This window comes from Erpetoichthys calabaricus, chromosome 9, assembly GCF_900747795.2.
Source record: "Erpetoichthys calabaricus chromosome 9, fErpCal1.3, whole genome shotgun sequence".
In the NCBI taxonomy this organism is placed as follows: Eukaryota; Metazoa; Chordata; class Cladistia; order Polypteriformes; family Polypteridae; genus Erpetoichthys; species Erpetoichthys calabaricus.
Genome location: NC_041402.2, coordinates 29,122,648 through 29,139,320, shown reverse-complemented (window position 1 = coordinate 29,139,320; position 16,673 = coordinate 29,122,648). Strand labels below are relative to the sequence as shown.

Sequence of the window (16,673 nt, the reverse complement as noted above, 5' to 3'; positions counted from 1 at the left end):
TTTTTAGAATAAAATGCAACGTTAAGGAGATTAATTGATTTTAGCGTTAAGCTACATTAACACAAAATGGGAGGGTGAGTATTTTCTGAATGCACAAATACATATTTATTGTGTGTCTGGCTGCAGGAGGTGCCATAAGGGGCAGTGCCTTCTCTGGGCATCATAAGCGAGGTCATTTGTTGGGGTTCTTCTAGGACCTGCAGATGGAAGAGACGGAACAGTTAGTGACAGGGCCTCCTCTCGGTTCGGGCAAGTGTTGCCTACCTTTCTTAAACTCTGAAGGTGCTCACCAAGCACAATGACTAATTACTCAAATATACTTTTATGTATATATGTTTTACATAACTATATTTTATGTGCTTTATTTTGCCACTCTATTCTAGCATTTATTTGGTATCATTGCATATTTTATCCCGTAGTACAACTGTCCACCCCCTTAGTTAGAGGGTAAGACATCCTTAATATAAATTCTGTTACCCTCCAGCGTTTCTGGAGAATATTGCCATCTTCCTCACAGATGGCAAAAATCCATGTGGCACCTTCATTAATAGCACTTTTGAAGCACCATTTCCATTCACAGTTCAGGTCCAAATCTTGTACAGTTTTTCCTGCACTAACATATTGGCTTACATCCTCTAAGGCTATGCAGGTTTTTCTTTACTTCTAGGGATATTGCCTACCCTTATTCCTGTGCAGTGCCACCCTTTCATAATTAGCAGCTCTTGCCACCTGGATAACTCTTCACAGTGCATGTAATATACAGTATAATGAAAGCAACAGTATTCAGAGCATTTAGTCAACAGTGAACATATAATATGTAACATTTAAGATAATGTTTTGTTAGTTTCCAAGTAATCTACACAGTACATGTAATATACAGTATAAAGAGAGCAACAGTATTCAGAGCATTTAATCAACAGTTAACATATAATATGTAACATTTAAGATAATGTTTTGTTAGTTTCCAAGTAATCTAAAAAAAAAAAAAATACATATTCAAGTCCAAAGAAATTATGTAATTCTCTACTGAAGTAACTGAAATCGATATGGTAAATTCTTCCTAAAAATATCTCTCTGAATTTGCCATTAGATCACTGCAGAATCGTACATGGTCATTCTTACTTTAAATTCTGCATCTCTTGCTCTGTGATTGATTGATGTATTCAGTTCTATTAGCAGAAGCTAAATATGGAAGCAGCAATCTCGTGTGATGCATTTTAATGAACTGCAGGTGCACGTGAGTGGAACCAAATGGAATTCATTTTTATTAACCATGCCTTCTGATATTAGAAAAACAGGCCCTGCTTTTTTACAAGATTAATTATTCTGGGTTTTATTTTCCCCATTCTGAAATGTTTTTTGAAATTTTAATATTAATGATAATTTGTGTAGAGATTTTCCATGTGTGTTCCAAGATTATATATCACAGGTCACTTCATTTGAAAAGAGGCATTTTTTTTTTCTGTCTAGCTGCAGATACAGGAAAATTGCTTGCTGGTGCTGCATTCATTCTCCAGTGCAGTTGTTGCCTTCTTTCTGTGACAGGCAGCAAAGAAGGAGGAGTAAGCAGCAAGCTGCCAGAGATGGTTATTTCAGCTCTGCAGTGTACTGGCTTTAGATGAAGAGGGAGCACCTTTTTTTGCTGCAGAGATTTTTGGAATACTTGTTTGTATACGATTTGCAGCTTTTCCTTTGTCATGTCTGGAGTATTTATAAGTTCAGTCGGCTTTTTGAGTTTGTTTTTTTAAAATCAATGTTTTTTCTTTAAAATCAGGACTGAAGTTCTGGATTATGGTGCTTTGTTTCTGGTTTGTAAAGCTTGTACTCTATTAGCTATTGGGAATTAATGCCTGAATAAAGATTCAACAATGTTGCAGATTGCTTTATTGGACTTCAGAGGCTGCTGTTCAAATTAAAGCTTCATTTGCCTTACAGCCATATATTTGGATTATGACTGGATTTCTGAGGCATTCAAGAATGGTGAAAATAGTAATGTATTGATCACAAGAAAGGCTGTTTCTGACTTTTCTGCTGATTTCTAAAAATAATTGAATTCCACAGTTTTTATTATTGAGACTGAATGAATATTTTTTCTTTTTTGCTATCTACACCATTTTGACGTGTAGCCGTTTGTAAGGTGGAAATCGATGAACACATCTTTACAGTTAATGAATGCTTTCTTGTTTCTGAAAATTCTATAAGTAGATCATCCATCGGATATTATTTTAGCATTATGCAGAGGGTGCAGTATGGACGAATTTTTCTATCTGTAAAGAGATTTTACACTGCAGACAACGCACAAAACCAGTGCAGAGATATTGGGAGGGCTGCTTTGTCCCTGTAATAAACTGCTGTCAGGCAATGGCACCTTTTCAAGACTTGCTATCTGAGGCCTGAGCCAGACAATGGTAATAATGAACTCCACACTGGACAAAAATTATTCTTACCAGCTGTTTTGTCTCCTTGGCATTGAATATTCACAAGCTGCAGGCTTCTGCGTCCTGGAAGTGGTTGTAATAATGTTTTTGACTGTTTTGATTATTTCAGGGAATCTTATTGTTATTTTTGTGTTTCACTGTGCCCCTTTGCTGAATCGTCACACTCCTAGCTGTTTTATTCAGACTATGGCATATGCTGATCTTTTCGTTGGTGTCAGCTGTCTCATCCCTTCTCTCTCTCTATTGCATTTTCCAACAGGATTTCATGAATCTTTGACTTGCAAAATTTTTGGATATGTAGTTTGTGTTTTAAAGAGCGTGTCTATGACATCATTAGCTTGCATCAGTGTTGACCGATACATTGCCATTACAAGACCTTTATCATATAATGCTCTAGTAACTCCTTGGAGGCTGCGAGTCTGCATTATTTTGATCTGGATATACTCCTGCATTGTTTTTCTACCTTCATTTTTGGGTTGGGGCAAACCTGGCTACCATGGTGACATATTTAAATGGTGTGCTTTGTCTTGGGATACCAATACTTACTTTACTGCTTTCATCGTGGTGATGCTGTATGCTCCAGCAGCTTTTACTGTTTGCTTTACATATTTCAACATTTTCCGTATTTGTCAGCAGCATACAAAAGAAATAAGCGATCGGCGTGCCCGCTTTAGCTCACAGGAGGCTGATTCAGCTGATACCCAGAGCTGCCCAGACAGACGCTATGCAATGGTTTTATTTCGCATTACAAGTGTATTTTATATTCTCTGGCTACCCTATATCATCTATTTTCTTTTAGAGAGTTCTAACCTTTATGAAAATTCCCTTGCCTCCTTCCTGACTACCTGGTTGGCGATCAGCAACAGCTTCTGCAATTGTGTCATCTATAGCCTGTCAAACAGTGTTTTTCGGAAAGGCCTGAAGCACCTCTCTGGGGCAGTTTGTGCATCCTGCAGCTGCCATGTGGAAAGCAAAATGCCACCTGTCGCAAGCAGCAAAAGGTCCACCAATGGCTGCACTGTTTAGATATTACAAAAGTACTGCAATTGTGGGAAAATGTGTATGTTAGACCATTGCTGCTTTTTTAGTCCTACTTGGATTAGCTCTGAAGGAAAATGGAGAAAGTCCTTACATATAGTTGGAGTAGTAAAGTAGTTAATGCATGATTTTGTTTTGAATTCCATTTTACCTTTATAAAAAATATATTTGAGAGCTTTTTAGTTGTAATGATTAAAATGAAGGCCTGCAAAGAATTTTACTAGAAGTGCATTCATAAATGATATTCTGTATAGTATGTACAATTAAATGCCTATACTTCAGATGTAAAATCAGAATAATAGTAATAAATATTAGTGGAAATTTTTTGCAAAAGGTTTAGAAATGTTATTGCAAGTAATTGGTTGAGGCAACTTCTGTATTTTGCATTTTAACCTTTTTTTTGGTTGCCTATATGGTTTTTCTTGTGGATTTGTAGCCACTTCTGATGTGATGTTCAATGTTTATTTATCTGTAGCATCGTACTATGCAAAGGCAAACATAGCTTAAAAAAAAAAAAAAGTCAGTGTGCTTCTTTAGAGTCAGATATTGTGCCTGTTAGTAAACGGTTAACCCACTACAAAGAATTGTAAAAATTATAATAAGAAAGCAGAATTACTAGAAATAAGAAAAGTGATACTTGTATTAAACTAATTCTGAAGAAAGTAAATTACACAGAGCAGTTCAGTTGCTTTTGAAATGTTTTACACATACAGTATTTAATTAATGTTATTTGACCATATTCTTCATATTTTAGAATACTTATCTTGCAGACACCATGAGTTTATTATTTTCATGGTCCCTAAATGTTAAAGCATGTATTGTGTTGAACTGTATCTTAAATTCAGAATTTTTTTTTATTCCTTCACAATTCTGTTTTTCTTTTGCTGTCAAATTTGTTTAACTGAAATTTTTTAAACAAAACTAGGGAAAACAATTTTCTAGGTCTGCTAACATGAACAGGTCTATTTTGACATTGTATTATTTATTCTGCTTTAGTTTACAGTTGCAGTTAATTTCCATTTTCTTTTTATATGTTTAAAATTTATGTATACATGCACACACACGCTTTATATATGTGAAACTTTAGTTTCCAGGTAAAAACAGATAGTCTAGTCAGCTCTAAAATTTCATAATAAATGAAAAAGATGATTTATATCTTGCAACACATGTAACCCTTAATGACTTTTTGAAATTTCTTTTCTACATAACATTTAACTTTCTATGCTTCCTGATAAAAAATTCTACCTTTGAGTTAGCCTAGTCTCTGTTAAATATCTCGTAGACCCAACAACGGCCTTTAGCACATGTTAATATTAAAGAAATAGTGAGGTGAAAGGAACAGAATGAATTTATAGGAGTAGCTGCCATTATGCAGTTAGATTTCATATCTACTCATTATGAATATAAACTCTTAATTTCAATATAGTTGTATTAAAAAGTTTAGTTTTTTCCATATATTGATGACCTTTGGGATAGATATTAATTCTTCCCAACCCTGTGCTTCATATTATAAGTTCACGCAACTGTTGGATTATTTTATTTTAAAATAAATAAATAAATAAAAAGTACCAATAATATCAAATAGGGAAAGATCCTGTAATCATTTTAATATAGTTTTTGTGATTATTTGAACTAAATAAGTGCAGTTATCATTTAAGGGACAATCATTAATTTGGTCTTAGGTTTTGTTCATTGTAGGCAAACATATTTATGCTGTGGTATTTTCTATAAGTGTTCTTTTATTAGGAATTGTTTAAAATATAATTAAATACTGTGTTTCTTAATTCTTATTTTTAAAATAATTTAAAACATTCAGTATGAAATTAAGTGAGTTACAATCAACTGTTTTTATTACTATTTTAAATAATGGAAACATGTATTTATACACTATATTTTAGCAAGCAGTTTAAAAAAAAAAAAGTCAAGATCACCGAGTGTGTAGAAAAAACATAAAAACAAGCATCCAGATAGTACAGAAACTGTAATGTTTTTAGTTGTTATTTTTACAACTTAAAAGCTGCAGTTGAGATATTTATGAACAGCAAAAATATTTTCTTTACTTAAGTGCTTATAATGTATTAGAAAAGTTTAACATAAGAACATTAGGTACTGTACATGGTACTTCAGAAAGTACAAATAAAAGACATTGGATGCAATCCTGGGTGATAAAGAAGTAGAATATCCAAGATTAATGAAAAGCAGTAATTATAAAGAAACAGGGCGAGAAAGCTGAATTCCTTTTTTTAATGGCAATACCTTCTAAATCAACAAAGCAAAACAAGTTGAGCATTCTTTGTCTGTTGTCACTGTTTCTATTTTAAAGTGCACTTTAAGATCTCTTATTTCTTCACAAGATCTTTTTTTTTATATATATAAAAAAAGCTACAGGCCATTGTGTCCTTTTGCTTTTTGGAAAAGAATCCCCTGCTTAAAAAAAAGTGTATACTTCTTTATGCTATACGTTCTTTAATATTTATTTTCCTTCTGAATAAAGTGGATTTGCAAAAGGAACCCCTACTTTTTTCCTTTTAACATAATTATAGTGCAGGCAGGTTATGAAACTCCAAATGTATATACAAATCAAAGTACACAATATACACATTTATATGTATTTTTGCATATATATATATATATATATATATATAAATAAATTGCTGTTGTCTTGGTTTTTTCTTCATTTCTTACTTGTTTGTTGATGTATCAGGTTAATTTTAACAGTATTATGTGATGTACAGTTTGCTTTTTCTAATTATCAGTTGTTTCCTCAACCTACAATTAGTATTGCTCTCCAAATTCGGACAATTAAGTAGGTGCTTATCTAAAAAGACTGTTGTTTTTAAAATCTGTGAAGTATAATGAAGGGGAGTAGGATGGCATTCCACTCTGATTGATCAATAAGTGTAATAATAAAAATCCATTTTAGTCTGAGGTACTTTGTTAACGTTAATTAAATGTGTTTTTTCTTTCAATCACAGTTTCTTGCATTTCTTACTAATGCAAGGATGTTTAAGCTGCATGTTTGCACAACAGTAGTTGGTTTCCTAAATTTTTTATGTGGTATTCTATTTGTGAGGTATATACAAATATTTTACTGTGAGGTATATCTCCTACTCTAGTTCCTAATAGGAACACTTTATGATGGGTTTTCTGTAAGCTGTTCAGCTTCTTACTTAAGTAAAATTTAAATTATTGAGAAATGAATGATTTTTCATGTAATTTCCATGTATGTCACACTTTTATTGAATCTGTATTTATTAATATGTAATAATATCCTAGAGTTTATTTTTATTAATTATTTAAAGATGTAGTCATTTACCAAAATGTAAGGTTATTGGATATTTTTCAATTAATTGTCCTGGTGCATTTTTATTGTACATATAATAGAGGTTAAGTAAATCCCTTATGGACTGTGTCATCTACAACACTGATTATTAGCTATTTTGAAATATATTTCTTGGTTCTTTGTTAGTTTGTATTTCTATATCAGATTCATATAGTTTAATGTAAAAAATACTATTTTGCCTATAGAAGATAAAATATTTATGTCAAGTATGGTATGGTTCCTTAAAAACAATCATTAAATTCATATGTATTCTAGATTGCAGCAGATGTTTACACTTTGTTGGATCATTCTATGATAAATTACCCATCAGCAGCATTGGCCAGCAATGGATTAAAAGAAAAATTGGCATCATGTGTGATGTCAATTATTTTTCATGTGTTGCATCAATTTGAAAATGAATTACAAAACCTATAGAAGTAAGACTGCTAATGGAAAACCATGCAGTTTGCTGAGTACAGTGTTATGATGTCGTCATTTTTCAGCATGCAATCAGGTGTTAGCAGAATAGCAGTGTGCAGTAGCTGTATATAAATGGTTAATTTATTTTGTTCTTTATGAAAGGGCACCAACTGGTTAAAAAAAAACCTGCCTATATCTTGGTCTGTAGCTCTTGATCTGTTGTTTCAGGAAGTTTAAGATATATATTGAATATATCCTGAAAGCAAAATCCACAATTCTGACACTCATGGCTACAGTACAGTTTCAATTTAAAAACAACAAAGGAACTGTATAAAAGCAATTGGCATATGCTATTTTAATTTGATCCTAAAACCTAGCTAATTGGCAAATTGTAAAAGATGTTCAAATATAAAAATATTTATCTGAGTTTTAAGCCATCGTTTTAAATAGAAGCTTGGGTAAAAAAGAAAATTTTACCACCCATTGTATTTGTCAGGTATGACACAATGGTTGAAACTTTGTTCTCAACACAGTATATCAATAATATATCAAGTCTTGCAGTCTGAATCATGGTTAATTTTTATTGCTATTCTATTGTTTTAACAAATGGGAGTGGCAAATCATATCTAAAGATAACTTTTGCTGATCTAGATTATAATTCTGTGCAATGTGCTGTAACATATTAACTTCCCTGGGTTGTTCTTTATTAGCCACACTGCATTTGCTAACCCTGAGACCACCCAGGTTTAGTTCTGCATTTTTATTTCTATAAAGCCTGGATCACAGTTGAAGGATTTGAAAAGGCTATGCTAAAACAAGGGTTAGTATTGGTGGTACTTGGCTATTAGATTTCCTTTTGGAATAATAATTGTGGTGGTATTAATACCTGGCCTTTGGGCTACTGAAAATCTTTGTTTTAAATGACTTTTGGTTGGCAAATAATATGTAAAAACACCCCCCTCTCATTAGTATGAACCTGTTTTGGAATTCTTTTTTTGAGGGGAAGATTGATTATATAAGCAGCAAGATAAAGAACATGCAGATGGCAGTAAGAAGCTTATGACTTGCTTTTGAAGGACTGAAATGCGTATTGCATTTTCTTTTTTTTTGTTTTGTTTTAAAGAATTGTAATTAATTTCACTATTTATCATTTGGGGCTGGTCTTTTTTTGGGCCTAAATTGTGATCCCATATAGATTTTCTCTTGTATGGATGCTTGCACTTAATTATTTCTGCCTTTGATAATAGGATGTTTGAGCACATAACAAGCCATTTTAAACATTTAATGTTTTTCTTTGACTAGTAATTTTTACATGCTGAACGGTAAAATTATATTTTAGCTATAACATGATAGAATTTTGCTTAATCAGAATTCGAATTTGAGATCATTATAATTAATGTATGGGTGATTAGTTAAAATAAGAATTTCATATCAAAACTGACTAGTCCGAATTTACAGTATGTCAGAGATATCAGTAACATAGAGACTTTTAACCATTGATGGCTGTAGAGTTTTCAGTTTGAGGCATCTAGAATTGTATTCTGACTAGTCAAAATTCATATTAGACATATCTAAAATTACATTTTGACATGTAAAAGTACAAATAGTAGATATTGGTAGTTTTAAGTAGTTTAAAATTACAGACATGAACAGTTGCATTTTGCTGAATTAGAATTGCATTTTACATATTTAAAATTCAAGAACACTAATTAGAGATGTCTGTAACTCAGTCTAGATGTAATTATACTTGTGTCTGATTAAAAGCTCTATATACCTCCATGGGAAAAGGGGTACCTGCAATTTGCATTCTGTCTAGAGGAATTATAACTACCCAGGTCACTGAGTAAAGTTTTGACTAGTCAAAATGTAATTGCACAAATCAAAAAAAGAATTGAGCTGCACATACAACTTCTAAATGAAAGGCAGTGATTCAACTTGAAAAGTTGGTTTAGATTGTAATTGTTTTTCCTCTTGAAACAGGCCTACCTTCAGCCTGGCCTAAACTTTGGCTGAGAATGTAATTTGCAATTTTCAGTAATTGAAGAGCAGTCTGAAAATTTACATTAACCTTAAAAGAAAGGGTGGGTGGCTTGACTTTTTAACTATGTTTCCAGTTATTTCTATAACTACTTTATAGATCATGTGCAATGGTGGTGTTTTTATGGTGTTTGATACTTAATACCGTCTTTGTGAAAATGAACAAATCATATCACTTCCAGTAAAAAGGCCTTTTGGGCACGGTTGAAAGAAAAAAAAAGAAGTTGAACGTCAAATTCTCCATATATGCCCATTAACCTGTTTTTGTGGAACTGTAAGTAATGACTTATACAGCTTTGCACGTTAGACTGTTAATATTGCTGAACTGATGACATACAGCACATGTACAGTTTTTTTTTAGTTTTTTTCTTGCTCTTTGACTTCTGACTCATATGAAACAGAATATATATTTTGTAAACGAGCATGAATTGTCTTTACTGGGCTTTATTCCAGTAAAACTCAGAGCTGCTGTCATTTAACAGTTTAAAATATCGAAAATGACTTTGAGTCAGAACGGGATTAACAAACAGACAAGGAAGACCCTCCCTGCTGAGTTTCTTCAAACGTCTTTAAGTGGCAAATTGCTGCTTGGGGATTCTTCATTTTTTGTACAACTCATTCCTTACATGGATGTAAAGAATGTTTTCTTACACTGTAATTATGCAGCTGGATATATTCAGCCGAGTTTATCTTTCTGTAAAGCAATATTTTTTTAATGACTTGACACTCTCATTGCATGTTACTTATGAATATACATTTCAGTATGTCACCTTCCTGAAATCAATAGAAATTTGCACTTTTGCCATTACTTATTTTTTTCAGCATTTTAATATACTGTGAATTATATTGATGTGCTAACTTTAATTAAAGAAATTTTAATAAAGGATTTGTTAGTGGTGAGAATACCTGTTTACAGAAGGTCATAATGTTTTGATAGACGTGTATGAAAATACCTCTCTTTCTTAGAGCCAATTTTTGTTATGGCTAGTGAAAATGTAGCGCTGTATAAATTGCCTCAACTAGAGAAAACAAAGTACTTTGAAGTTTACCTTTGCTTATTTTCTTTATTAGGTTACGTCTTAAAAATAGAACTCTTTTTTACTTAGAGGTTTGATTACATTTGCTTTTTATTTAAAGCATTATATCAGTAATGATTTCAAGTAGCACATGGTGCCGTAATGCTAAGAGAGCTTTATTTTCACAAAGATTTGATTTGGGACATGAAGTGCCAAAGACCAAGCAATATTTTTCCTGTGGGAAAGTTTTTCTTTAAATGGAAATCAACTCAACTAAATAAAGGGCTAACCATCTCTAGGGATATCCATTTTTCTCATCCATATTTCTAAGAATATGCCATATTTGGATTTATTCATTTTAAGTAATATTTACGCTGGAATTAAATGCAAGTGTTGGCATTATTTATCTGTTATGAGCCGAATAAAATCAACAAAAGTGTCTCTAAAATCATGGTAAATGCTTCATATGTTAGCAGAGTAGTTTGAAATTCTCATTTGTTTGTTGAATAAACATTTATTGTTTTTACAAAGCCTGGTGATTTTAGCTTGTTTGGTGTATGGAAGCTGTTGTGTTAGAAAAATTGCAGTGTATACAGATTTGCTGTCAAGTGTCACAACATGGAATATATTCAGTGACTTTTAATACTAATACTAAGATACCCGGTATATATTTTTTAATTTTAGAGCTGTGTATCTGATTTGCTGTAAAAAATATTGTTGAAACCCAAAATGAGTCATATATAATATATTCTGTAACGTGCTCAAGCACCTTCAGTTTTGTAAGTGATTGGTATCATAAATGCCGTATGTTAAACTATTTATAAGCCTATCTTGTGTTCCATGTATATCAAATATAACTGCATAAGTAAATAAACAGTGTGGAATTTAATTGTGCCAAAAGCTGGGGCTTTGTTTTCATTTTTTCATGTACTTTTGTGTAATAGTGTAAGCTAATCACTCAACTTGTTATGCTGTACTTCATAGTTATCACTATTGAAAAGTAATTTGGAAAAATGCTCTCATTACATTGTTTGCATTACAGGATTCAATGACTGTATCATGTACCTTTTATTATACAAGGGATTAATCAGATATTACACTTTAATGTTTATTATAAATAATAATGTTCAGCCCAATTCTTTGTGTAAAATACTGACACTAAAGTTCATTGATGTCTCAGTGGTGAAATTACTAAATTAATGGGTGCTTGTGAAAGAGGTCTATATGTTCAGTGCTTAAAGAATATGATAATACTCACGAATTAACATGTTAATGAATGAAAGATGACAAGTCAGCAGTAAAATAAAGGGCAGTACATTTAACTGACACGGAAGATTTACATTTTTCCATGCAGAAGCATAAATGGATCCATCCAATTACATCCATCGATCAGTTGCTTGTCCATCATTTATCTAACCTGCTAGTATTTATATACTGTTATAAGACACCCTATCCCGATGGAATTGAGTTTAAAGCAGGTTCAAATCCTGGGTTGAGTAGCAGTCCATCACAGGGCATACTCATGATCACTCCCCCACTCACCGCTAGTTTAGAGTTGTCAGATAATCTAACACGTATGTTGTTTGGGATGTGGCAGAAAACTAAAACTACAAAAGTACAAACTCCACCAATATAATGCCTATGCTTTTATTTGAAATGCCATCTTAAATAAAAAAAACACAACCTGAAAACAAATTATTGGTGAACATGCCATTGAGCCTAGGTTAAATCCCTTAGAATCTAACTGAAGAGTTTCTTTGTGAGTCATTTGTCCTCTCAGTGGTATACAACATCTGGATCTCTTCATCTGATAAGACTATCAGTCACAATTGAATGATTACTCAGATACCTGATCAAATACAGTTTACAGCTTTGTTTAGTGTGAATAGTGACCTTAACTTTATTTAGCTGTGATGTCTTGATGGCAAACCTCTGTCTGCAGCACTAAAAGGCTATTTTTATGTGTACCCAAGAAATTAATGACAATATACCTTCTCCTTCCTTTATAATTCAGTGTCCGCTCTAGGCTCAGCTTCTGCTCCCTGCAACAGACTTCTTACTGCCTAGGGTGTGACCTTTAACAAAAATTTGAGTATAGCGGAATATAGCCTTCAACAGAGTTAGGCATGAGAAAAGAATATTCAGCAGCGGAAAGAGTGCAGTAGCACAGTCTGTTTCTCTCACATGATGACATTTAATGGAACATTAACTTTTATCTGATATGTTTTGTGCTAACCATAGAGAACCACAGTAAGAAACACCCAAGGCTGTAACTTCAGTACACCTCAAGCTATGACCAACCTGGACATAGCTAAACAAACAATTGTCTTCTGCTTGTGGTAATACAAATATGTCTGTGGACCTTACTTCAGTCATTTGTTATGACAAGAAAGTATCAATTCCTGTACTTTTGGTTCTAAGTCTAATATATAGGTAGGTTAAAACCAGTGACTGTATTAACATAAATTTTTGTGGCCATGAGTGTTACTTAGCTTGAAAGTAATAACCTGTATGTTTGGTATACATCTGGATTTTATAAGCTAATTTCTATGAAATTTATTAGAATAACTGAACTCGTGAGACCATAAGAGGTGCTGGAACCAGCCATGCAGCAGCTTTAAGCTCTGTTTAATGCTCAAACAGATAGACGCCCTCACAGACAAGATGTGAGAGAACAAGTGCCAAGTACATGTATACAGTACAATGTATACAGTTCCTGATAAAGTTGTAAACCAAACAAAGATGTACATATTTAACTGGCTAATTGATCAGAAATCTTACAAAAACATTTAAAAGCTGGTCCTGGATAAATAATGCTTCCGTTAGCATTTCTTTGAACAAGAATTAAACAGGGGAAATATAATTCATATGTTTTTGGAAGAGAAAATGAAAACCCAGTGATCTTAGATGAACTATTTAGTGAATATCATCAAAAGTCGATATCTGGGTGTAGAAGCAGAAACTGTATTTAAATATCAACAAAAGTTGTCTATAGTGGATTGTTTGGTTTTTTTTATTTAGACAGCAACAAAGACTGTAAATAACTGAGGCTCACACACTTCAGGCATTCATCTTCCACACAGTACAGCATTAGATACCAGCTGTTACTCGCTTGTCAAGGATTCTAATTAAACATCATTTTCCTATGAAAACAAAAATAAAAGCCCGACTATGTACTGCAGTTTGTAGAAAAAAGCAGACAAAATACCTTAATCAGTGCATCACATGTTGCAGACAGTGGTACTTGCTTACTAATTGATAGGTATCTTGTTTCAAAATTATCATAGATCAGATGTTCATACATTTTCAGATATTTTTTAGGGTGTACTTACACTAGGCACATTTGTTCCATACCATGCCCAAGCGTGATTGTCCCTCCCTCCCTACTCCCCCCACTGGAAAAAATTAGGAGATGGCAGTGGAGTTTTTAATGGATTATTTAATGGAATTTTGGAAAGTGAGAGGATGCCTGACGAGTGGAGAAAAAGTGTACTGGTGCCGATATTTAAGAATAAGGGGGATGTGAAGGACTGTAGTAACTACAGGGGGATAAAATTGATGACCAACAGCATGAAGTTATGGGAAAGAGTAGTGGAAGCTAGGTTAAGTAGGGAGGTGATGATTATCGAGCAGCAGTATGGTTTCATTCCAGGAAAGAGCACCATAGATGCAATGTTTGCTCTGAGGGTGTTGATGAAGAAGTATAGAGAAGGCCAGAAGGAGTTGCATTGTGTCTTTGTGGACCTGGAGAAGGCATATCACAGGGTGCCTTGAGAGGAGTTGAGGTATTGTATGAGGAAGTCGGGAGTGGCAGAGAAGTATGTAAGAGCTGTATGGATATGTACGAGGGAAGTGCGACCGTGGTGAGGTCTGTGGTAGGAGTGACGGATGCATTCAAGGTGGAGGTGGAATTACATCAGGGATCGGTTCTGAGCCCTTTCTTATTTGCAATGCTGATGTACAGGTTGAAAGACGAGATTAGACAGGAGTCCCCGTGACTATGATGTTTGCTGATGACATTGTGATCTGTAGCGATAGTAGGGAGCAGGTTGAGGAGACCCTGGAGAGGTGGAGATATGCTCTAGAAAGGAGAGGAATGAAGGTCAGTAGGAACAAGACAGAATACATGTGTAAATGAGAGGGAGGTCAGTGGAATGTTGAGGATGCAGGGAGTAGAGTTGGCGAAGGTGGATGAGTTTAAATACTTGGGATCAACAGTACAGAGTAATGGGGATTGTGGAAGAGAGGTGAAAAAGAGAGTGCAGGCAGGGTGGAATGGGTGGAGAAGAGTGTTAGGAGTAATTTGTGACAGACGGATATCAGCAAGAGTGAAAGGGAAGGTCTACAGGACGGTAGTGAGACCAGCTATGTTATATGGGTTGGAGACGGTGGCACTGACCAGAAAGCAGGAGACAGAGCTGGAGGTAGCAGAGTTAAAGATGCTAAGATTTGCACTGTGTGTAACGAGGATGGATAGGATTAGAAATGAGTACATTAGAGGATCAGCTCAGGTTGGGCAGTTGGGAGACAAAGTCAGAGAGGCGAGATCGTGCTGGTTTGGACATGTGCAGAGGAGAGATGCTGGGTATATTGGGAGAAGGATGCTAAGGATGGAGCTGCCAGGCAAGAGATAAAGAGGAAGGCCTAAGAGAAGGTTTATGAATGTAGTGAGAGAGGACATGCAGGTGATGGGTGTGACAAAACAAGATACAGAGGACAGAAAGAAAGATGAAGATGATCTGCTGTGGCAACCCCTTACGGGAGCAGCCGAAAGAAGGATACATTTGAAGAAGCACATTTCTGCTCATTAGTCTTTATGGGTTTCTTGTGTCTTAAATCTATTACACTAGACATATATTTATTCCATCCATCCATCCATTTTCCAACCCGCTGAATCCGAACACAGGGTCACGGGGGTCTGCTGGAGCCAATCCCAGCCAACACAGGGCACAAGGCAGGAACCAATCCTGGGCAGGGTGCCAACCCACCACAGACATATATTTATTTATGTATCTAAATCATTTATGTAAATTAAAAAAGGCACCCTCAATACTGATTTACGTTTTTTTTCTCACTTTGACCTCTACCTATTTTTAATACATTTCTTATATAGTAACTACTTTTCTGTAATTAGCCCAGTTTGGTACCTAGCTACACACTTCTCTCTTAATCTGTGCACCTTGTAGGATATTGATCAGCCTTCCATCCACTGTCTTGTCAAACATGCCATGATAATGTTGTACTTTTATCGATTAATTTTTGATATGTCCTTAAACAAATTGAGCATATTAAGTAGATTAGTTATTTGTCCCAAACTCATATAAGCTATTCATCTGCAAGCCTGTTTCACTTCTGGAATTGCTTTCAATAATTTACTTGTGATACATATTAAGCTTTAATAGAATGGGGCTTTTTATTCCCACTTCATAATGAGTTTGCATTTTTGCCCCATGTCCGCATGGGTTTCTTCCCAGTCCAAAAACATGCAGGTCTAGTGAATTGGTGGTGATGAATTGGCCAGTGTGCATGATCCAGTTTCTTTGCAATCCTCCTCTGAATAAGTAGGTTTAGAAGATGGGTAGATGGATAGTCAGTTGTTAATAATGACATACTAATGGTTTGTATATAAAATTGCTAATTATTTGAAAACTCTTAGATACATGTTAACAAGGTCAGGCAGTTTTACTTTGTTATTGGCATTTTTGGCATATTTAGTGCTAGGAGTACATTGCGTTTAAAGAAATACCAAATGATCTGGACATTGTGATGTTATATGTAAGTTCCGACAAGGTAATGAATGTCCTTCTAAGAGGTGATAATTGAAAAACATACTGAATATTTGTGATTTAATTTCTTGCATATTTTATTTCTCCCTTTGTAATACACTTTACTTAGTCACTGGCTAATCTGTTTCCAGCATTCATCTCCAGCAGCCTTTTGACATTACTTAATTTCCCTTTCTCCCTTTTTAAGGTCTTGTATTTGTCTAGGTTCTTTTTCTTCAGCAATTTCCTTTTAATTCTGTTAATAATCCTTTGAGATTAGTTAGATTTCCTGTTAATTCTAATTTTCTGTATGAAATTGTCCTGTGTTATACAATGTATACTTTTAGATCAAACCCATTCCTTCTTAGCCACCTCACCATCTGTTAAATTAAGCCCTGTTTATTTCTTTAAGCCTTTGTTACATCTATTCCAAGTTTTCTTTTATGAAATGTAATAGTTTTTGCATTTTAGAGATTGTAGATATTCATGTTTGTGTTTCATTTTATGTTGTCCTCTTGTATTCCCTTCTTTAAATAAAACACAAATATAATGCATTGGCTGTTCTATTTTAAGTTCTTTTAAAATACATTATTTTGGGTTTGACTAACATTGTTAAAACTTAAGGCACATTTTGCTT

The 16,673-nt window shown here is 34.0% G+C and overlaps 2 protein-coding genes across 4 annotated transcripts in view; both read left to right on the top strand.

The window, feature by feature from the left end:
• LOC114657408 (rab GTPase-activating protein 1) overlaps positions 1 to 16,673 on the top strand; it is a 211,885-nt gene that overhangs the window by 110,347 nt on the left and 84,865 nt on the right. The window lies entirely within an intron of this gene.
• LOC114657409 (probable G-protein coupled receptor 21) lies at positions 1,630 to 4,246 on the top strand. Its single transcript, XM_028809213.2, has one exon. It carries the CDS (start codon positions 2,406 to 2,408, stop codon positions 3,462 to 3,464), a length of 1,059 nt encoding a protein of 352 aa, XP_028665046.2. The 5' UTR covers positions 1,630 to 2,405; the 3' UTR covers positions 3,465 to 4,246.

Excerpts from the sequence above, each read along its gene's own strand:
- LOC114657409 (XM_028809213.2), top strand. The coding sequence starts at position 2,406 with ATGGTAATAATGAACTCCACACTGGACAAAAATTATTCTTACCAGCTG.